At 42.4% G+C, this 23,273-nt stretch overlaps 1 protein-coding gene across 2 annotated transcripts in view; it reads right to left on the bottom strand.

Moving 5' to 3' along the window:
- LOC115090787 (protoheme IX farnesyltransferase, mitochondrial) overlaps positions 1-23,273 on the bottom strand; it is a 483,471-nt gene that overhangs the window by 404,129 nt on the left and 56,069 nt on the right. For both annotated transcript variants that reach the window (XM_029600293.1, XM_029600292.1), the window contains exon 4: positions 16,666-16,790. In XM_029600293.1, the coding sequence (XP_029456153.1) occupies positions 16,666-16,790 (125 nt within the window). The remainder of the gene's footprint in view (positions 1-16,665; positions 16,791-23,273) is intronic.

Raw genomic sequence — 23,273 nt, 5'->3', positions numbered from 1 at the left:
GGTTCACTGCATTCACACCCACTGCATTTTCTCTTTTAATGGCTGTGCATTGTTTTCTGTATCTGAGATCCAAGAGCAAGAGAGTTATTAAATAATTACTTCCAGCAGCATGATTAAAGAAATCCCCACAGCAGTAATTTGTATCTGAAAGGTACCATTTTAACCATTTTCTCTAGATGAGGATTTATTTGCTCTTTCTTCTAATTTTAGCTGAGAAGGTAAACTAGGCCAACATTCATGCTAGCAGTTGTATGGTGCCATTACTCTTTGGAGGAAGAAGTAACTTAAATCCATAATTCAAACCTTTCCCCTGATCCACAGGGAGGAGGGGGTATAATGGGCATTAGGCAAAGATTTCAAGCTCTGATGCAGAAACAATGCACAAATAGTAAATGGATAATTCTTCTGGTGCATGAAAGCAACGAGTTTAAGCAGGCATGTGCCCCAGAAATATTAATGTATACCATAAACGGGGTTTCTCCATAGACAGCAGAATAATTAGCCCTGACACTTGGGGGGACATCATCTGACGGTGCCAAACGGAACCCATCTCGGTAGCGCAGTAAAGTTTTACTACTGAGCCTTTGCGGGAGCTCACACACCTACGCTGCCTCGTGAGCATCTCGGTCGGTTACAGAGCTTAGCTTTAGCTAGGGAGTCAACTCTCCAGGAAAGTGGGCAGGCATTAAGCACCCTGCAGAGAACCCTGTTTGTTGATGGAGCAAGCAAGTTTGCCTTCAGTAAAGCAGGGCTGAATTAGCTATGGCACATGGGGGCATCCCAAGTTGAGGGCTACATAGCAGTAGTCCATCCCCATGCAGGCCGATGCAATAAAGTGCGCACAGCTTAATGAGCGGTTGGACGTGCGTCCATAACCCCCGATGCAATAAGGGGGATCAGTGCGCCCAAAACAAGAATCCGAAGGCACAGCTAATAGTGAGGTAAATGCCATGTAGATGTGGCTAATAGTTATTACCCCGCAATGCAAAAAAATTCCTGTGTGCCCAAGGTGCACTTTTTTTTAACCTGTAAAATTTTACGCCAGCTCCAGGCAGGTGAAAAGTCTTCTCGTACAACAAGGGCTCAACTTAAAAACATAACAACCCCTGCTTTTCTGAGGTTCCTCCTTCTTAGTATCGTTGCGATACAAAGTAGGAAGAACCACAGAAAGCAGCACCATGCAAAGGAAAGGAAAAAAAAAAAAGTCTCAACTTAAAAAAAAATAATTTTTCGGGGCGCGCAATATACACGCTTCGCGCCATGTATATTGTGCTTGCGTATTGTGCCGGTAAAATATCTGCCACTGGGAAAAAATGGACACTCATAAACTGAGCATCCGTTTTCCTAACACGTGCACAGCCATGTCTCCTGGGCGCCCCGTGCCATGGATGAACTAGGGAAGCACAATTTATCCCTAGCACGTTCTTTTTAGCACGGCAGCTCATTTGCTTATTGCATCGGGCGTCCAGAAGAGGCAATTGTGCACACATTAAAAAACAATGTACGCCCAGTTTGGTCACACGTTTTTAGCGCGTCCATATTGCATCAGCCTGGGTGAAGAGGCCGCATGCCCAAAGTTGTTGTCACTTCTTGAGAGACTATCCAGACAGAAAAAGGACTTAACATAGAAACATAGAAATGACAGCAGAAAAAGACCAATCGGCCCATCCAGTCTACCCAGCAAGCTCCCACACTTATCTGTTTCACCAACCACCAAGCTCAGGGCCCTTGTTGGTAACTGATTCAAATTTCCTGCCCCCCCCCCCCCCCCCCCCTGTCATTGATGCAGAGAGTAATGTTGTAGTTGCATCAAAGGTGAGCATAAGGCTTAATGGTTAAGGGTAATAACTGCCACATCAAGCAAGTTACCCCGATGCTTGGTTACCCAGACTGCACAGATCAATGCCTTGTTGGATGTTGTCTTAATGTACACCCCGTTTTCCACATTTCCCCCTAGCGTTGAAGCAAAGAGCAACGCTGTATATGTATTCAAAGTGATGTATCAGGCTTAATTGGTTTAGGGTAGTAACCGCCATATAAGCAAGCTACTCCCACTCTTATTTGTTTACCCAGATCGTGAAGTTCAGTCCTTGCTGGTGGTTGTCTGAATGCAAATCCCCTTTTCCACATTTCCCCTTGCCGTTGAAGCAGAGAGCAATGTTGGAGTTGCATTAACCATGTGAAGGCTTATTAAGTAAGGGTAGTAATCTCCAGGTAGTAGCCTCCATTCCAGTAGTCCACCCCCATGGCTCTTCTCTTCATTCCCATCCTCTAGCCTTTATGGATCCAGTGTTTATCCCATGCCCCTTAAAGATGTGAACTGATGACCAAGTTGCAGCTTTGCGGATGTCTTCAATGGAGACGGCTCTTAGGCAAACCACTGATGGAACCATAGCTCTTACCTGATGAGCCTTGACAAGAGTGCGATATTGAGGCCAGCTAGGAAGTTATTGGGTAAGCCTGGAGTGAGCCAGAGTGAGAGGGGGGAGGGGCAGAATTTGTTTGCATACCTTTTTTTAAAAAATTTTTTTAAAGAATCAAACAGGATCATGGCTTCTAAAATCCCCACCACTACTGGACATTTTGCCCTCAGGCAACTGGATCACCAAGAAAGGTCTTTTAGTTTTGGGAGGAGGGGCCTCACGCAGGCCATGCAGCCCCTTTAAAGACAGTGCGCTGAATCGCGCATAGTCCTCTCTCTCCTGGGCTGCACAAAAAAAAAAAAAAAAAAGGCTTTTGCGTAACCGTTTTCACAATACCCCTCTCTCCCCCAACCCAAGTTTCTATGCCTGGTTTTGTATTACAGCAGCTCACCAGGGGTGAGGTAGAGCAGGTACTCTTTTATAGAAACTAAGCTATCCATTTCTTCTTCCTCCTTTGCCCCCACCACTGGTGCCTTCAGTCCTGATCAGGGGTGCCACAGAGAAGTCACCACTGCCGGATGCTCAGATCCAGGCCCGCACTCAGGCCCTGCACCAGAGCTGACTTTTAAACATGTAGGAGCTCCTTTCGGAGAACATGTGAAATCTCGCATGCTTCCTCCTAGCTGCAGCACAAGCCCCGGAGTGGTGGTAATTAATGGGCAGCATGCAGGGCACAAACAGCTGGGACCTCCTCTGTGCAGCACGCTCAGCACCTCCTCATCTTACCTCTTTCTTAGCTTTGTCCTTTGAGTCCTTCCAGTCTCTGTGTTACCCCCCAGGCCAAGTGAGAGAAAGGGTGCGGGCACTGAGCCCTGGATGAGATTTAAGTGTTGGGGGTAGCAGCGGTGAAGGAGCTCTCGCAGTCACATGCGGCGGCTGCCTGCACCACACCGACTTCTCCTGTACTTGTATATAAAAGGAGCTGCCCCATTGTGATGAGTTAATGTGTGTTTTCACTCTCCTTTTCTTTTAAAATTTGGAAGAGAGATTGGTGGGGCTTTCAGTGCATCCCTAGCTCTTCTTTCAGCCCATAGGGGTCCCACTGCTCCACTGAGGCTGGTGGGCCACACAATATTTTCTTTTCAATGTAGGTGTTTGCCTTTCCTTTCCCTAGTTTGCTTCTGCTCTTTCATGGCCTGTGTTGAACATAATGATCTAGGACACCCAAAGCTCTCTAACCACGGCAATACCCAAATTACTTAAAGAACTACAAATACGGGACCTGGACTGTGTCATGAACAAAAAAAAAGAGGCAAGTGCCCTTGGCATTTCTTTCAGCAGAGACAGAAACAGAGAACAGAAACTATGCAGCAAATACTGCTTGACAGGTCTCGTGGAATTCTCTGAGGCTTTTTTCTAGCATAAGAAATATAAAACAGCATTTCAACAGAGCAGGCCAGATCATCAAATAAACTGAAATCCTCTCCTATGCACCCATACTCTTCCCAAAAGCACAGTCACACAAAGGTGTACCCCAGTAACCCTACACACTATATGAACACACAGTGTTCTGTGTACTTACAAAGCTAGTGCGTGGGCTAGAAATGGCTTCTTCACTCTTTGATGCTCTTTACTGTGTCCTATCGGCATTCATGGCCCCCAAGCAAAGCCAGTAAAGGGGCAGAGGTCCACTGAGCGCGGAAAAGACTTAGACCACAACCAGAGGGAAAAGCAACTCAATTTCTAATGCACGCAGGCTGAGAAAACTTTATGGTACCTAATGCCCACTCTGCCTCTCCTCCACCATTCAGATGCAAGGAAAAGGTCTGAATTATACCTTTAAATTCACAGTTACTTCTTCTTCCAAAGGGTACCAGCACCATACAACGGCAAGCATTAACCTTGGCCTCATTTATCTTCACCCAGTTACTTTAAAATGGTCCTTAACAGACACAATCACCGATGTATATTTAAGAACGCTACTAGAAGTACTTCCCTTGTTATAATCTGATACAGAAACAAGGCAGATAGCAAAAGAGCAAAGTGAGTGAGAACAAAGGCAACAAGTTTATGAAATCAGACGTGCCCAAGAAACGCTGAACTAACATTTGCAATGGGCATTTGTACCTTACTAGCAGGATGAACCAAACACTCCGGGCAGCTCTTAAACAGTAACCTCCTGTCAGATCAAAACCCTGTAGGAGTATCAACACCAGTTTCTTCCTTTCAAGTTCCTTTTGTGTTTCCCCTACCTTGATCTATTTGCTTTCTTTTAAACTGTACGCTACACACATTCTAGTTCAGATAGCTACCTCCACCACTTCCTTCTCCGAGTGCAATCAGTCAAACCCACATTAGTGTATTATCTTACACACACTAAATCCAAACCACTTTAAACACTCTCCTTTCATCTTTCAGCCCTCACAACCACATACACATAACTTGAAATCAATGATGGAAAATTATAGACCCAGATCGGACAATAAAACTATTTTATTTTCTGTTGGGAGACAAGTAGTCAAGACTGGTTTCCTAGTCCCCTGATGGTTTGTGTACCGTATTGTAAAATGTTTCTGTTCTGTTCTTTCCTCCATTTATCACATAGCTCAAAGGCCTTGACTAATTGATTTTTGGTTTTAAATAAAAACTGTAAACACAATTACCAAAAGTTGATCTGAATTATTTATCAGAAACAGAGAGAAAAAAAGAACTTTCAAATGAAATCAGAAATTAAGTTTGTAAAGAACGAGATTTAGCTTGTGGGAGACTAAGCTCCAACTTAATTCAGAAGTACAGTGCTCAGCGCTCTGGAGGAGCACACAGAGCCTGGACACAGAGCAGCCTGGCAAACTAGTAAGGAGCAGAAAACAACGTCCGCTACTTACTGCACCCGGTGCTGACAGGTTCTGAATTTCAGCTGGTAAAACTGCAGGCAAATCCCACTGCCCTCAACTTCCAAAACACTACATCAAGGGAAAATTCAGAAAGCAGAGGGTACTCTCCCACTCCCTGCCTCATCCAAACACCTATTTTACAGCCTATGGCTTCCCAATCCAGCCGCTTCCCCCTTTCCAGACTAGCCTGCATCACCCTTTTTCTCTTTTTTGTCCTGGTTTGTTTTTGTTTTTTTTCCAATCCAGGCTGCTTCCTCTCACATCCCCTTCCTTCCCCTTCTGTTCTTTGAAAGCAGCATATGACTCAATTTATCTAAATCGGAGTGGCAAGGCATTAGCAGTACCCATGCTACTGCCAAAGGCCATGACAAGTGCTACCGGTCACGCATGGTGAAGCAAATGGAGCCACACGGTGTAGGGCACAGCAACCAAGAGTCAGAAATGTTATAACTGCCACCTGCTTCCCCCCAGCTCCTCTCTTGCCAGGGACGAGAAAGCTGGAGGGAGCAGGAATGAAGTGGGGCAGCAGCGCAGACGTAATGACATGTGCCAGCCCTGTCTGGATTTAATGTGCAACCTGAAGGGTAGTTTTATTACACAAGCAGGATACACAAACAAACGAGAAAACCTCAAGATCATGATAAGTTCCAGTGTTCACAAAACAAGCAAAAGATCTGCGAGTCTGAGTTGTGTTCAGTTTCATCCAGGGCCAACACTGGCAAAAGAGGAAGTGTATTCGAATGGATAGAAATCTGCTGCCCGCTGGCATTTTACTGGGTAAAAGGGGGCTCAAGAACATCGAAAATCAGCTTCAGGGACTAACGACTGGGTGATTTCCTCTGGGCTTAAAGAACCGGAGAACATGGATGGTTTGTACGCACAATCCATAAACTTTCATTTTTATTTCATGCCCTGTTACACATTTTTAAATAGCACCCTTGTCAGTTTAAAAATATTTTGAATAAAATAAAATGTTTGTTCAACACTGAGGCATATTCTAATACGTTCTAGTTTAACAAAACCCAATTACATAAACTATAAAGTTCATAACACCTATTTTACAGGCAATACTATCTTATTCAGTCAAAACAAAGACACAAAAGAAGAAAAATTAACTAATACAGTAAAATGGGAGGCAAGATTTTTCTTTTCTTTTTTTTTTAAGTGTCATTGCAAGGGAGAGGAGGAAGATATAGAGGCAGACAAGGAAAAAAAGCCTAATTGCTTAACAGATATTTCCCTTTGGTGTTCACTGAGGAAGGGCCACAGAAAACCGACAAATAGGACTGGAAGTAACGTGGACCTCAAATGATTTTCAGAAGACTGTTTGTGAGAAGCTAGAAGTGGATAACTAAAAGTGGATAAAGCAATGGGGGCCAGATGGGACGCACCCGAGGGTTTGGAGGGAAGTTAAGGAAGATCTGGCAGCGCAACTGCTGCCCTTTTCATAAGAACATAACACAGGAAAATAAGACTTGCTAGACTGGGGGTCCCATCAAAAGCCCAGCTTCCTGTTTCTAACAGTGGCCAATCCAGGTGACAAGTACCTGGCAGGATCCCAAACAGTAAACAGATCCCAAGCTGCTAACACCCAGGGGGGTAAGTAGCGTCTTTACTCATCTTATCTGGTTAACAGCGGTTTGTGTTCTCCTCCTCCAAGAACTTCTCCAAGCCTTTTGAAACCCAGCCACTCAAGCTGCCTTTACCACATTCTCCAGCAATGACAAACTGTGTGTTGAGTGAAACCATTTTCTCCAATTTGTTTGAAATATGCTACTTACTAACTTCATGGACTCTCCCATAGTTTTTGTATTATTTGAAAGAGTAAATAACCGATTTCTATTTACCCATTTTATTCCAGTCATGATTTTGTAGACCTCTATCATATGGGCCCCCCCTTCAGCCGTCTCCTCTCCAAGCTGAACAGCCCTAACCTCTTCAGCCTTTCCTCATAGGGGAGCTGTTCCATCTCCTTTATCATTTTGTTCGCCCTTCTCTGACCCTTTTCCAGTTCAGCTATGTCTTTTTTGAGATGCGGCGACCAGAACTGTATACAGTACTCTAGGTGTGGTCTCACCATGGAGCAATACAGAGGCATTATGACAGTCTCCATTTTATTCTCCGTTCTTTGCTTAATAATTCCTAACACTGTTTGCTTTTTTTCTCTAAGAGCTGCCTGGAATGTTTGGATTATTTTGCTGGTAAGGTACAATATTGTTAGATCAAGATTTCATGGGGACATGTGATTTCTGAACTTTGCTCTCACTAAATTTGCTCCTATACTGTCTGTGCTTTTTGGTTGCATCAGATTATAACAAGGGAATTTTCATTTCTATTAGCATTATGAAATAAATATCCACATCGATTTGTAACCGTAAAGCACCAGTTTACCCTAACATAGTGAAGATAAACAAGGCCAAATCATATGCTAGTGGATCTATATACATATATACATCTTCCTCACAATCCATACCCGTCATGCATCCAACAGCTTTTTAAAAAGTTATTGTAATTCTAGCTCAGTAGTTTCCTTCTGCTCTTTTGGGTTTCCAGCTCAAATCAGAAGCAGCCTCTGTTTGCCAAAAGCACCATGAACCTTCAATTCACAACTTGCTCTGGGTATTTTCCCCCTAATTTGATCATTTTCTCTAACCCAGTCACTGCAGAGATAATCCTTGGCCAGGGACCACAGACAGGAGCTCCCTCCACACCAAGTCCGGTCAGTAGATGCGAACATTGTACAAAGACCGATAATCCCTCCCCACCAACTGAAATCCTCCTCACAGATGGGCGCAGTACTGCGGGCTGATTCACCAGACTGACCCAGCTTTTATGTTCCCACCTCTGCTGATATATATATATATCACATACACACACCCCACATTGAGCAGACAGAAAGAAGAGAGGGCCATAATACTTTGATCCTCTACCTGATGGAAGAGAAAAAGAAATAAGATTGCCTGCGATCAACTCCCTCTACCATCACCCCCTTACACAAGATACCAGGCTCTAAATTATTTCACTTGAATTCGGACAGAATTCAGCTTTCAAAGTGAGTTATTTACCTTTCTTAACACAAAGGTTTGTTACTCATAATCCCACTGGCAACATGCACTACATTTCATTATTCTCTAATTCAAGGAGGGAACAGATAATGCATTCTCATACACCTCATTTTGTCTGTTTCCAGATGGCAGAACTTACAGCTGGATGCTTTACTGTTTAGATACTATTTTCACTGAGAGAAATGAGGCACATACAGAAAGGTGTAGGGATAGAAGAAAACGTTCTTGTAGTTTAAACATTTTATTGAGGACAAACAACAAGACAGACAAAATTCCTTTGGCTATGGAGATCAGAAATACCTGGGCAGCAAAGCAACTAAGACTAGGGACTGAAAAATATTTTTTAAATCTGGGAGCCAGACCAAGTTTGTAGGGGGCCAGGCAGTAGCTCTTCAGTCTGGCAAGTAGAACGTGCTGGCTGGTAGGCTGGCAGTGGTGCCAGATCTTACAACATAACCTCTCTGACTCCTCCTCCTCCTGACACTTCCCCACCTTCCTCCTATGACCAAGCTACGGGGCCACGAGAGTCCAACCCGCGCAGGAAGGGGAGGTGAGGAGAAGGCGCCAGTCTCGAAATTCCAGCCCCAACCAGAGGCCAAATATTTTAATCCCTGGTTAAGACATCTACCACATCTCTGCCTGGCAGGATTTCAAACACTGTAATGTAAGATACAGTACAATAACTAATGATGCAAAGCAACATAAAGCCCTTTCTTTTCACGAGTCATGAATGACTGCAGCAATTACAGATTCACTTCATTTCTATTTCTGGATACTAAAATATTAAACCAGCCAAACCTGGAAATAGTTGAATCATTTTGGAAGACAAATAAAACTCCAGTTAGTAACAGAAGTCATCAATTTATTTAGCTTCTATACTTTTTGTCCTCTCTGATCTGTTTGGAAAACATTTTTGGAAGCAAAATACCTCCTAAAACGAGTTTAGCCAACCCCCTTCTCCAAAAAGTCAATATTTCAACAGATGTGTATTCAAAAAACTTATACCCATTAAATCAAGCAGATTAGGTCTCTTTCACCTTTTATTGCCATTATGCTCTGGATCAGATTCTCCAGAACTACTTTTTTGCTATATCACATAAGCATCTAGAGTAACTAACGGGCCGATACAGTAAAAATTGCGGGAGAGCGGGCGAGCGCCCGCTTTCCCGGCGCGCAATTCAGTAAATTAATTTATTTAAAATTAGGGCCCGTGGTAAAAAGAAGCGCTAGGGACACTAGCGCATCCCTAACGCCTCTTTTTGGACAGGAGCAGCAGCTGTCAGAAAGTTTGACAGCAGACGCTCAATTTTGCCGGCGTCTGTTCTCAAACCCGCCGACAGCCACAGGTTCGGAAACCAGACGCTGGCAAAATTGAGCGTCCAGTTTTTCAACCCACGAGCCGCGGTCCCATTTTACATTTTTTTTTTTTAATTTTTAACTATTTGTAACTTTTGGGACCTCCGACTTAATATCGCCATGATATTAAGTCGGACGGTGTACAGAAAAGCAGTTTTTACTGCTTTTCTGTATACTTTCCCGGTGCCGAGAGAAATTAACACCTACCTTTGGGTAGGTGCTAATTTCTGAAAGTAAAATGTGCGGCTTGAATAAGGGGTAAAGCTAGCGCGTCGAAAACGTGCGTCCAAATGCAGGTTAACAGTGCACTCCGCCAGAGCGCACTGTACTCTAACAGCCATATCAGTCCCAGAAAAATATGGATTCCTTGTAGGTTCTCATACCTTTTATTGTACCCACAAGAAAGTTTTTGCTAATTTATAACATGGGTTCCGTTTTCAAGCATAAAGAAGACCGCTTTAATCCAGCTCACCTACCTGCACCCGGGGAGCGAGGCAGCGCTCTCGTGCAGCTAAGGCCTGTTCCCTGGCAGTGACGACGATCAGGATGCCAGGGCCCGACCCCAGAGACCACGAAGACCAGCGGGCACAAACCCTTCTCCCACACCACCGGGTCCCAGCGAAACGGTCCCCCCGATCCAGACGCCAGCACCGTCAGAGACCTGAGCCCGACGACATCGGAGTGAAGCGGGCGGACAGAGGCCCAGCACCACCCCCCAGCGGAACCCAGCGCAAGCAGGAAGATCAGACCACCCCCTGACATCAGAGGAGGAGCCGGGTGAGTAAATTCAAATACTCACGCGTGCCGAAGGAGTGCATCCAAAGGAGTTGGCCCCTTTGCGTGCCCCTTCGCACTGCCCATTCAGCGCTCCCTCTTACCCCTTCAACTGGACACTGTTCAGCTAACACTAGTCAATGCTGACAAATCACCTCTCAACTATCTACCACACAAGAGACTGTTTAACAATTAGAATTTCAAACAATAATCATGGACGCAACAAGTAAACTCCCAAATCGAAATAAAAGAACCATGCTCCCAAAAAAGCAACCAATTCAAAGGAAACACACACCTTCTAATCCTCGATATACAAAAAAACAGCAACTTCCAAGCATCTCAAACACCACATACATCCAATATTCAAATTATATTCTACTCTTTCATACTAGTCAACGCACGCTCTATGGTAAAGAAAATACCTTTAATCAATGACCTGCTCATTGACTCTAAACCAGACTTCATCGCAATAACAGAAACCTGGCTCAAAAACACAGATACCATGCTCATCAACCAACTAAACAACCAAGAATACAACATATTCTCAATTCCCAGAAAAAGAAAAAAAGGAGGTGGTCTAATGTTAATCTCCAAAAAAAACCTACAGCTGACACCTTGTCCAACAAACATAACTGCACCCTTTGAAATCGCATTATTTGATTCCGCTAAACTTCAAATATGCCTTGTCTATTGTCCACCAGGATCACTCGACAAAAACTGCTCACCCCTAATCGAATACATCATGAATAATATTTCGCTCAACAAACCCATCATCATCCTGGGTGATTTCAACATACATCAACACAATCAACCACTCAAAAACTTGCCAAACCATCATCGATGCACTATCAACACTACATCTAAAACAAGTGGTTGATACTCCAACCCACAAAGCAGGTCACACTATTGACCTCATATTCGTCAACACTGATGACTGGAATACTATCGCAACCCACACCACAGAAATACCTTGGTCTGATCATCACTTAATCCAAGCATCCTTGACAACCAACTCCATCCTTACTCCTCCTCATAACCCACCGAATAAAATAACATACCGCCTCCCTTTCAACACTGAACTCCTACAAGAAACTCTTCAAACAGAACTAACATACATAAATCTATCAAATTCTGATGAAGCCACAACATCATGGCTAATGATCACTAAAAAAGTGGCTGATAACATCAACCCCACCATAACTAAACAATAAAACGATCAAAACACAACAATCCATGGTACAATGATAGCATCAGAGCTTCCAAACGTTTACTCCGAAAAAAAGAAAAAGAATGGAGACGGAACAAAACTTCAGCCACACTAAAAAAATATCGAAGCCACCTAGCACAATATAAAAACACCATCAACAATGCAAAGAAAGAATACTTCTAAAAAAAAAAATCAACAAATTTCACCATAACCCCAGAATGCTCTTCTCAATAGTACAATACCTCACAAAGACAACCCAGAAAACTACTTGTACCTCACACAAAAGCGACGATTTTGCTGAATTCTTCAACAATAAAATATCAAACTTAATACAATCCAACTTCGACAACACCCAGCCCATATGTTTGAGCACAAACGTAAAGTCAAAATGGACAAATTTCGACACCACCTCAACCATCGAGATCCAATCAATCATCAAGAAAATGAATCCCGCCAATCACCCTCTGGACAGCATCCACATAACAAGCCTCAAGGCAATTGAACCTACTATAACAAAAACAATCACCAAGATCGTCAACCTATCTCTTACTGAAGGAAGCTACCCCAATTGCCTCAAATCAGCAATAATTAAACCTATACTAAAAAAGAATAACCTCGACCCAAAAAACTTAACAAACTACCGCCCAATTTCTAACCTATCCTTCATAGCCAAGATCATCGAAAAAGTTGCTCACTCCCAACTTGATGAATACCTTGAAACAAACAACATCCTATCCCCAACCCAATATGGATTCAGAAAGAACCTCAGCACTGAGACTCTCCTTCTATCATTAAACCACACTATGCTAAGAGGATTTGATAATGGAAAGCAATACCTACTCATACTCCTCGACCTCTCTGCAGCATTTGATACAGTATTTATTTATTTATTTAACTTCTTTTAATATACCGATGCTCAAGACAAGTCTTATCGTACCGGTTTACGTACTGGGGGAAAAAAACAATTAACACGGATAGAGAAGGACAAAGTTACAATAAACAGGGAGTGTAAAACATGGTCATTAGAGAAGAAGTAGTTTAAACGAGTGCAATAACTCGGATAGCAAAACATATTTGGTTAACATGGAGGTTATGAACTTAGCAGGTAATTAAATAAGCAGTGTCTAGCATAGGAGTTCCTTTGTGGAAGGATCAGAGGAGGCAACCGCTGGGGGCAGTGGAAGGGTAGGGACTAGAAGGGGTGGAAGGGAGGAGTAGAGAGCAGGGACAGAGGGTAATAACGGAGAGGTGAGAAGAGTCAGTGCTGGTTGTTGAGGCTCCTTCAACGGTATGCTTGAGCGAACAGCCAGGTTACAGTAAACCAACAAATACTCCTAGAACGATTGACAGAAATTGGTATAGCTGACACTACCCTACAATGGTTCTCATCCTATCTTTCCAACAGAAGCTACCAAGTATCAATCGACAACAACATCTCTAAGAAAATTAGCCTCAATACTGGAGTTCCACAAGGCTCAGCATTATCTGCCACTCTGTTCAACATATACCTTTTACCCATTTGCCAGCTACTAAATGATCATCAAATCACCCACTTCCTCTATGCAGATGACATACAACTTCTAATTCCCATCAAAAACTCCATTGACGAAACATACAAAGAAACATCTATTCTACTTGACTCAAACAACTCCTAACAAAATTAAAACTCATAATCAACATTGACAAAACCGAAATAATCATCATGGACAGAAAACCCAATCCAACACCACCACCCCAACTCACAGCTAACAATCAAATGAACCCAATATCCCCTGTCACTCACACCAGAAACCTTGGAGTAATCATTGACAAAAACCTATCCTACAAAAACCACATAACCAAAATGAAAGAAGGATATCACAAACATCTAACCCTAAGACATAAAACCTTTCCTAAACTCGTATGACTTCAGAACTGTACTGCAACTACTAATTTTCTCAACCATAGACTACTGTAATTCCCTACTGATTGGCCTTCCATACAACATCAAACCTCTTCAGATTCTATAGAACTCAGCAGCTAGAATCCTAACTGGAAAAAAAAAAAGAACGATCACATCACCCCCATACTAACTTCACTACACTGGCTTCCTATTAAATCCCTAATTGAACATAAGACCATGACTATCATACATAAATTAGTACACACCGATCATCAAAAACAAACAGGTTTAAAAATCACCCCACAAAATGCCCATAGGAACCTGCGATCAAACACCACATTTATTCTAACAATTCCTCCCATCAGAGATGCTCACCTATCAACCACAAGAGATAGAGCATTCTCCATCGCCTGCCCGAAAATATGGAACTCCCTACCACCTGATTTGAGAACACAAACCAGCATCAAAACATTCAAGAAAGATCTAAAAACATTGCTTTTCCACAAAGTCTACATTGACAATCAGTTAAATCAACAATCTAACATCAATCAGTACCACCCACCAAACCCACGCAAGAAAGAAACAGCAACCAGCATCAACCATTGTCATACCACTATGAACTTATAAGAAACAACATAAAGAGACTGCCTCTAAGATGCATAAATCTCAATACCGTTACTATCCTCCTTTCCCTTTCTTTCCATTTCTTCCCTTTTTCCCCCTCCCTCTCCCCCCATCCAGTCATCCCTTCCACTGTTATTTTTGCAATGATCAGCAATGTTTAATTATCTGTATTCTGTTTGAATCTTGTAAACCGTTGTGATGGCTGCACCGAATGACAGTATATAAAACTCAAATTAATTAATTAATTAATTAATTAATTAATTAAAATAAAAAGTTTAAAAACCCACAAAGGAGTGCTAAACTGTTTTTCAAAAACAGCCACCAATACTCATGCGCCATAATACCAGCAGACCAACAAGGAGTGAAGACACCAGCTCCTTGTGCAGATCAGGAAAAGGAGAAATAATGAGGCATGGGCTGAAGGAAGAAATGCTTTGCTGTGAAGAGCTGGCTTCTGTGGGCCGGCAGAAGACAACCCATTGCTGTGAGCAGCCCTGGCTCACACGGGCTGGAATGAAGCACACACAGTTTAAAAAAAAAACAAAACAAAAAAAAAACAAACCTGCTCTAAGCTAATGGCTGCTTGAAGAGCTGAGAGCAAGGTTGGAGAAAGGGAATGCAGGAGCATCTTGGGAAAAAAAATCATCAATGTAGCCACCAGCAAGAGCAGACAGTTGTACTGTAAGGCTACCAAAACATTATAAGACTTGCCGCAGGATGGGGGGAGGGCTTGCTCGAAAGAGAGACAGGAGTAATGAAGAACTTTTCTACAAAAAAAAAAAAAAGGAAAATGTGCACATGAAACAGCAGCTTCATGAATGTGGCTGGACCCAGAAATTCTATCAGAATTCAAAAAGGAATGGAACACTTAACAGAGGATCATAAGCTGCAGAAAAGAGAGGGTAGAACCAGGGATCAAGCAAGGACTGCAGTACTGTAGCAGAGAGAGGTGCACAAATTGGATTACTCTGGTGGTCCTTTATCTTATCTGTTGACTTATACAGTACATTTCTGTTTTTCTGATGTAATGAACATTGCACCTAGTGATCTAGAACAAACCCTTTGCTCTTGAGTATTTCCTTCAAAGGACTGATCACTCTGTTTTGATGGCTGAAGTAAAACCTGTGGCCTAAAGAAGATGCATTTAAAATGCTTCTATTACAGAAATAAGAATTCTCTTATATCCTCAAACAGAAAAGGAAAGTCCACTGTCTAGCTGAGCACTGCAATATCAACAGTGGTATAAAAAAAAAATGTAACATGGTTTAAGAAAAATATTTTACAGTATATCTTCAGTGGCCACACACACAGTCTAAAAAACAAATCTAAGATGCACATAACTCAGCTGTGTCTTACACCATCTGCTGTTAACAATGACATGACATTGCTGTTCTACAACCTATTAAGGGCACGAAGACTAGCGCTAAAGTTGATAGATCAGATCTACCAACTGCAACTTGATGAGCCATAACTGCAAGCAGAGTGAAAGACATACAGACTAGCCTGGAAAGGACACATATTAGGTTTCTCAGATCCTAACAAGAAACTATAATCAATTGCAAAGATTTAACAACTGTAAATGGAGTGGACAGCAACACCTCCTCACAAGGACTTAGAATGACCTAAGTGTTTGATTGCTTTATCAACTCAGGGTTCTGTACACTTTAACATTCCAAGTGACGCGCCATGAACCTGTTTGATGCACTATGAGCCTACTGCACAGCCCACCTGACCAGAGAGGTCTACAAACTTGTATGTTTTGCATCAATGTATCAAGGGAACACCCCTTTACACAAACCTTTTCCATCGCACCAAGGCATGGAAAAACACACACACGCATCCATCCTGGTTCGGAAGAAGTAGGCCGCAGCAGGGATGAGTATATCACCACAGGATATGAAAAGCAGAGAGTCTAGAGAGCAACTGCGTTCAGTTTTTTGAGCAGTTTAGGTGACACTGTGATAGGGACTGTATCATTAATGAAAACTATCAAAAGCCAAATCTATAGCTGAGCATTGGCAATACTTAAGGAAAGCTTACACTTATATCTAGTGCTTCATAACACATTTTCTACTCATATACTTAAAACTATGATCCATTAACATCACAATAAGATATGAGGATCTGTACTGAGGTATAAAGCCACCTTTCAGCATCTACTTCCTCCAGATTTATAAAAACATCTGTAAATACAGGCAGAAATTAGTAACTAATGAATGTCACCGAGGTATTTATTTATTTAGAGATTTTTATATACCGCAGTACGTAAAGATATACATCACCGCGGTTTACATTTAACAATAACTTAGCAACAGGCTTTACAATTGACATTATTAACTAGAATTAGAAATTAATTACAAATAACAGGTAAGTTCTCCTTCCACCACCAAAATATTTTCTCAAGTGTAGCATCTCTTACACCATCATATTCAGCAAAGACCGACGGAGAGGTTTCTTAATCTGGGCAGACACAGCTGAAGTGTAAAGATGACATACTGACCTGGTTGACAGAGTTGGCAGCACAGGAAGCCAGGCCAGTTCCAATGGATGCCACCAGGAGACAGCTCAGGTCAAAGGGGACTGGAGCCATAGCAAACCCAGCCGATGTTGTAGTTACAACCAAAGCTACAACAGATAAGCACAGGGAGTAATGTTACAATACCAAGACATGTTGTTTTTTTTTTTTTTAACTGAGTGATGTTTTCCAGAAGAATAGCATTCCATTTTCATGTAGACTTTATCTGTATTTTCTTAAGAAAAAAATAAACATTATCTGACAACACCCTAATGCACTAATGATGTAAGGCATGCAGAATATCATACAGAGAAAAAGCAGCATGTCCCTATGCCAGTGGTTTATGAAAAGCATCCCTTGGCCTAACTCAAATAGGTTGGTGGTCTCAAACCATTTCTCAGATATTTGTTTTAATTTTTTTTTAGTGTCATTTATATCCCACTACCTCCAGTGCGGTTAACATCATATATGGTCATAATACATAAAAACAATTACAGTGTAATCAACACAATAAAATAATGATGCTAAAACAATCATCAATGTAGCAAATGTCCACATCACTAAAACACCACCAAAATCGGCAATGGCCGGCAGCCTAGCTGTCAGCCTCAGTAGGGAATCTCAGGATGGAATGGAAAAGAGAATGAGTTTCCATTTTCCCCCTAATGAGGAACAAAGTCACTCTGGCAAAACAAAGTGTGGAGAAGCTTGCACTGCTCCTGCCTAAGCTGTATTTGCTCCATAATAATAGAAAAGACTTACAACTACAATTGCTTTTTACAAAATCTGGCACCTTCCTCAAGCAAAAGGTCTTGACTTTAAAATTAACTTTATTAAAAATGTACAACTCGCAGCAACTGATGGCTGATGCGATTTGTTTGTTTGCTTTTTTTTAACAGGTGCTTTAAACCTCTTGCTTTTGGCCATGGTCATAAAGTAGTCGCTGCCCCAGGCAGAACTGGTGACAAGTCAGACATCGTACAGGGTCTCCATCTCAGTCAAAAGGCCAAGGAAGAACAGTCCACTGCTCATGGCTCAGACCCTGCTTTTGGATCTTAACCATAAAACCAGGAGGCCACAGCAGCAGTACTGATTACTCTCCTCACTGAACTTTTATACAAAAGCCGTAAGAGCTGAAGGTGGATCTCAAAAATAAATACCACTTTGCCAAATGTGTTTATTTATTACATATCTTTCTATTCCATCTTTCTAAAAATCATCCGATCATTCACATATGACCACCATAAGACCCTTCTATTAACTGTGTGGCTGCTCTTTCACTTCTATCAAGATCTCTAGCAAAAGTGATGGTTTTTAAGAGGAGTTACTACATAGTAAGAAATGCCTTTGAAAATTGCCCTAATAGGGGACTGTTTTCAATATTATGCAGGTTGGTGCAAAGTCTGCATATACCTTCTTCAGTTCCTCACAATCTGCTACTGTTTTAACAAATTTGAATAACTTCTTGTTATCTGTTACTATCTTTTCTTCTTCTTGCTCCTAGTTGTACAACTCCTTGTTTATTGTAACTGCATCTATAATATGTATAGTACATATTATTTCGTTCTCTGTTCCGGTTATCACCCCATTGTTTATTGTAAACCGGCTTGATGTGATATTATCACGAATGCCGGTATAGAAAAAAATTAAATAAATAAATAAATAAATAAATAAAATCAATCTGTAAATTTGGTTTTCCTTTGGCCTTTTTCTTAATGGGTGGAATGCATTTTATCTGGGCTTCCAAGATGGTATTTTTAAACTATGCCCACACCTCATACAACTGCTCCTTTTAATTTCTAACTAATTTATTCATTCTGGCATAATCTCCCTTTTTAAAGTTGTATGCTACTGCACTAGTTTTACTTAATGCCTTCCCTCCAGTTATGTAAAATTTCATTCACACCCAGGTAAATGGCTTTTGAAAACTGTACTTAGAAGAGGTATTGGTTATTACTGAGTGGCATGCTGTTGCTGACCAATACCTCATCTGAATCAGTATAAGATATATTAAATATAATTCATTATTGTAGGGCCAGAATAACTTTAAACTTATTCCATCCTCCATGGAACTGGATTAAATCACCTGCTGGCTGGTGTTAAACCCAGATGACCATTGGCTAGAGAAACTAAAGTAGATATAGGTCACATCAGCAATTTAAAGAACTTTTTCCACTTTGTTTTAAAAATGAGCTTATTTTATTTAAGCACAGGAGTCCTGAAACAGCAACATTTGCAGTTTTAAGAGATTAATTTAATTTTTGGTATTATAAATCACACTTCCCCCATGCAGACAAGAATTTAATTAAAACTTATCACAGTGCACTTTACACTCATTAATTAAAGCAAATTAATAAGTACTTTAGAGAAAGAGGAGGGTGGAGTAGTTTGACAAATAGTTTTTTGCTATATCCCCATTACACTGACCTCAAACACGTTTAAATTCAGGACAGCTGAGCTGACAATTAAACTTTCAACTGATTGATTTCTTCTGATTAATTTTATTTAGTAACAGTTACAAGGCTTGCTGAGATCTCATTAATGGAAGCTGTGGCTCTCTTTTGTCTAAATGAAAATGACTTTTATCTGCTTCTTACTGCACTGAATTTTCACAAACAGCTTTGCACTCAGGCTTCAAACCCACCCAGAAGTCTGCTGTATAGAAGCGCCCTCTGTAAGTAGCCATCATGAAACACAATGCAAAAGGTAAAATTATACCTACCTGATAATTTACTTTCCTTGAATACTGCTAAACTAGTCATTACAATTAGGATTTCTCTCCTCCATAGCTGATGGAAACAGAGGACACACCTTTTCCATGACTTCAATCGAGGATATAAAGGAGGTATGGCCCTAGCCAAAACCAGTAGCCTACTGCCAAAGCACTAGAAATCCCCTTTATACCCTTTTCTTGAACACATACTACAGGGTACTGGGACCTGTTCTGAGCAAGGCACAAATTTCGGATGAGGGCAGGATATAGACAGCAGAAGGAGGGTATTGTCAGTCATGCCTCACTTGATGCCTTAAGTCCCCCCGACCCTCCTCGCCATGTCTTCCTGGGTGGGATCTTGACTGGTCTAGCAGTATTCAAGAGAAGTAAATTATCAGGTAAGTATAATTTTATCTTCCTTATCATCCTGCTAGACCAGTCATTACAATTGGGATATATCAAAGCTTCCCCTTGTTGGGGCAGAAGAAGACAGTCCTGGTCTCGAAGGCAATGACTGGATCAGAATGTGTGACCAGTTTCCGGTGTTCAAGAAGGTGCCAGGATGACCATGCTGCTGCCTTGCAAATTTCTTCTGGCAAGGCTGAGGTGCCTCTGCCCAGGATGAGGCATGTGCTCCTGTAGAGGAAGCCTGGAGCCCTACCAGGACCTGCTATCCTAACAGACAGGCCAATGATATTGCCTCCTTGATCCCTCTGGTATAGTGGCCCTAGAGGTCATCTACCCCATCTTGAGTACCAAGTATCAGCAATAGCTTGATTGTTCTTCTATAATATTAGGTATGTCAAGACAATCCTATGTATATTTAATATACATAGGATTTTCCCTGACAGCACAGCTGCTTCGACCTGGATGGGTCTCTGCTTCCCACAGAAGGTCGACTCTAGCTCAGGTAGACAGATGGAACAGAGCCTTGAAATATTCCTGGATAAGGATCTCTGCAGAACTTAGCCTATCACTCTGAAATGCATCTTAGCCAAGAGAATTACTACAAGTAAGTCCATTCTCAGAATGGTCCTTCATGGGTGGCCATTAGATGGCCGAGGGGCTACCTGCCCTAAACCTTTAGCATCACAATGTTATCACACTCTATTCCCAACCGAACCTAATTATCAAAGGTGGGGTATTATTCTGGGGGCCTGATGGCTCCTGAGCTGCCTTGAGCTCATAAACCAGATGCCTAAGTATGAGTGTGGCCTAGTGCCCTGCATGCACTGGGCTGCTGATATCTCTACCACAACCTTGGTGAAGGTTTTGGGGGCTAAGGTCAATGCCACTGCTGGAAGTGGCCCTGTTTGCCCCCTACACAGTGCCTTGCCAGGCTCTGGTGATGCACTTAGATAGGAATATAATGGTGGGGTCCAGACATCGGGAATTCTCATGGCCTCCCCAGCAATGTTCCCCAACCGCTACCTCCATCCAACAGTGTAGCACATGCAGGTGACCCTCCCCCCCCCCCCTTATTATTATTATTTTTTTTACACCATACCCTATATTGCAAGGAGCCAGGACTGTTTCTTTCTTAGGGCCTCTGAAGTCAATAGGGCCTCGATAGTATCCTCACCAGGTTGTATCTATCCCCTTCCCAGAATGCTAAGGTTATTGCCATCCGGGCAGAATGTGGGCTGACTGGGCTCTCCCAGTAGCTCAAGCTCTACTGCTTCCAAAAATGAAGGCCTGCAGAAGTCTCACACAAAAGGGGCCTATTTTGGTCAATATACTGACCTTCAGTGCTGATCTTCCTTTCTACCATCGTGCTAGTCTTAAGCATACCTGCTGAGACCAATCATCCGCATGGGAGATTTTGAGTGGACTATTCTTCCCCTCATGCAGCAGGGGATCGCATTGCCAAGCACTTCTCTTTTTCTTTTGCTATCCACTTCAGTGAGCACCCTTGCTCCTGAGGCGGACATCCTTGACTTCTCAATACCCTGGTGGGAAGGGTCCCCTTCCATTGCCAAAAATAATTTGCAGGAGTACGTGATATCGCTTATGCCATTATCCTAGAAAAGAGGAATGCCGGTAACCTTTTCATGGAAAAGTCATTATATAGGATTCATCAATATGTATGGCTAGCTCCCTCTCCTCCAATAGGCTACCTGCAGGCCCAGGGCTTGAGAGTCTCCTTACAGGGGTTTAGCATTGCCCTACGGTGGCTACCTCTGGGGGACGAGTGTTTAATTCTTCAGGACCCAAGAGACTAGAACTCATAGGACCTTGCACTGCTAGATAATATTTGTGCTTTAACTTCAAATTCGGAGGAAAGAGGTCACAGCCAGGGAACCTTATAGCCCTCCTGGGCCTTTTGGGGGAATTTCCTTGGATATTATCCTGGGCTAGCCCCTAACATGCCCCCAAAGGAAAACAGATTCTCTTCTCATGATGGTTCTGAACTGTTCCAGTCCTATGGTGTCTGCCCTGAATAAGACCAATAGCTCAGCTCTTGATTGCTTTTACCTAGCTTGAGGAATCGAATGATGGCTTTCACCTTCGAGATGCTCTGCTAAGTTTCCCTTGAAGCAGCAGGCCTCTGCAGGGCTGGGCCCTTGCTTAACTTCACTGCTGGAGCCTTCTCAGCTCCCATCACTATTCCAGATTCATTATATCACATGTTAACTGCACCTGTAACACTCATGAGCTGCAAGTTGCACATGCAACTTTAAGGGCTACTGGGGCTGAGAATTCCAGTCACTATCGAAGGAAGAGTGACCTGCAGCCCAAATGCAACATTTTCTATAGCAAACCAACTCTTAGGTGTGCCTTGCAGCTGGCGATAGGTAAATCTGTTAAAAATGGAGGTGAGCTGGCTACATTCTGATTTCTTTGTGTGGTTTTCCTTTAGGTTAGTTGTAAATACTTTAAATAAGTGTACTCGTGTGCTTGCTGTTCTCCCTTATTAGTATGGAACTATTTGAATCGCACTGAGCTCATACATATTCCTTGTTTTAGCCAACTAAGCCTCGGCTGCTAAACAAAGACAATGGGATCAGAAGAAATATGCACAAATGCAGCCAGAGGCAACCCATTTGGGTCATTTCCACCACACTTCTTTCCCGTATGCAGAAAGGGTCACTTTGTAGCCCCGAAGGACACTGAGCTGTACTGCTGCAGGCTAAAAAATTTCTAAACTCTGAGATAACTGCGCTCTGCTAATTATCAATTATCTAGTGCACTGCAAAGTGTGTGATGTCTTATACTTACTGCTGGGGGTTTTTTTTTATTTATTTAAAACATTTGTTACTCACGTTTCTTTTGCTCAAGGTGGGGTTAGACATTGAACTGCAGGAACTGCAGTTCTGCTTTTGCGCTGCCTGAAATTGGCAACTTTCAGAAGGGGTAACATACCACCGCCCTTTGTGCACATAATACAAGGTTACAGCTACTACTGTCGTACCCCAGACACAACCAGAACCCAGCAGCATCATGGGGAGTTTGGGCTTCCCTTTCCCTGCAGTAAATAGGCACTCTCAGTCATGGCTCTCTCTCAGCTGTGGGTAACCTCACAGCAGCCACCAAACAATGGGGGTCATTTATCAAACTGCTTACCCAGGTAGTCCATCAAGCTAGGTTGAGAGAACATTGCTCAAATCTCATCTTTGGGTGAGTTTCCTCACTCCGAAGATCATCAAATCTTCACAAGAGAGCACTGTTCTGTTCATACGTCTCACTTTGAATGTCAAAGTGGCCCCTAACCCCTCCACTAATACCTAAACCTCACCTTGAGTTACTAGGTGGGCCTCCAATAGAGATATAAATACCTATCTAGTATGAGGGCATTATGGCTAGGCTCTCGCTCTCTCTCTCACACTCTCTCTCTCTCTCATTATAGGAGGGCTCAGATAGCCAGGCTGGCTCTCCAGGA

This window comes from Rhinatrema bivittatum, chromosome 4, assembly GCF_901001135.1.
Source record: "Rhinatrema bivittatum chromosome 4, aRhiBiv1.1, whole genome shotgun sequence".
NCBI lineage: Eukaryota > Metazoa > Chordata > Amphibia > Gymnophiona > Rhinatrematidae > Rhinatrema > Rhinatrema bivittatum.
Note: the sequence above shows the minus strand (reverse complement) of the source record. Positions and strands in the feature narration are given on the sequence as shown.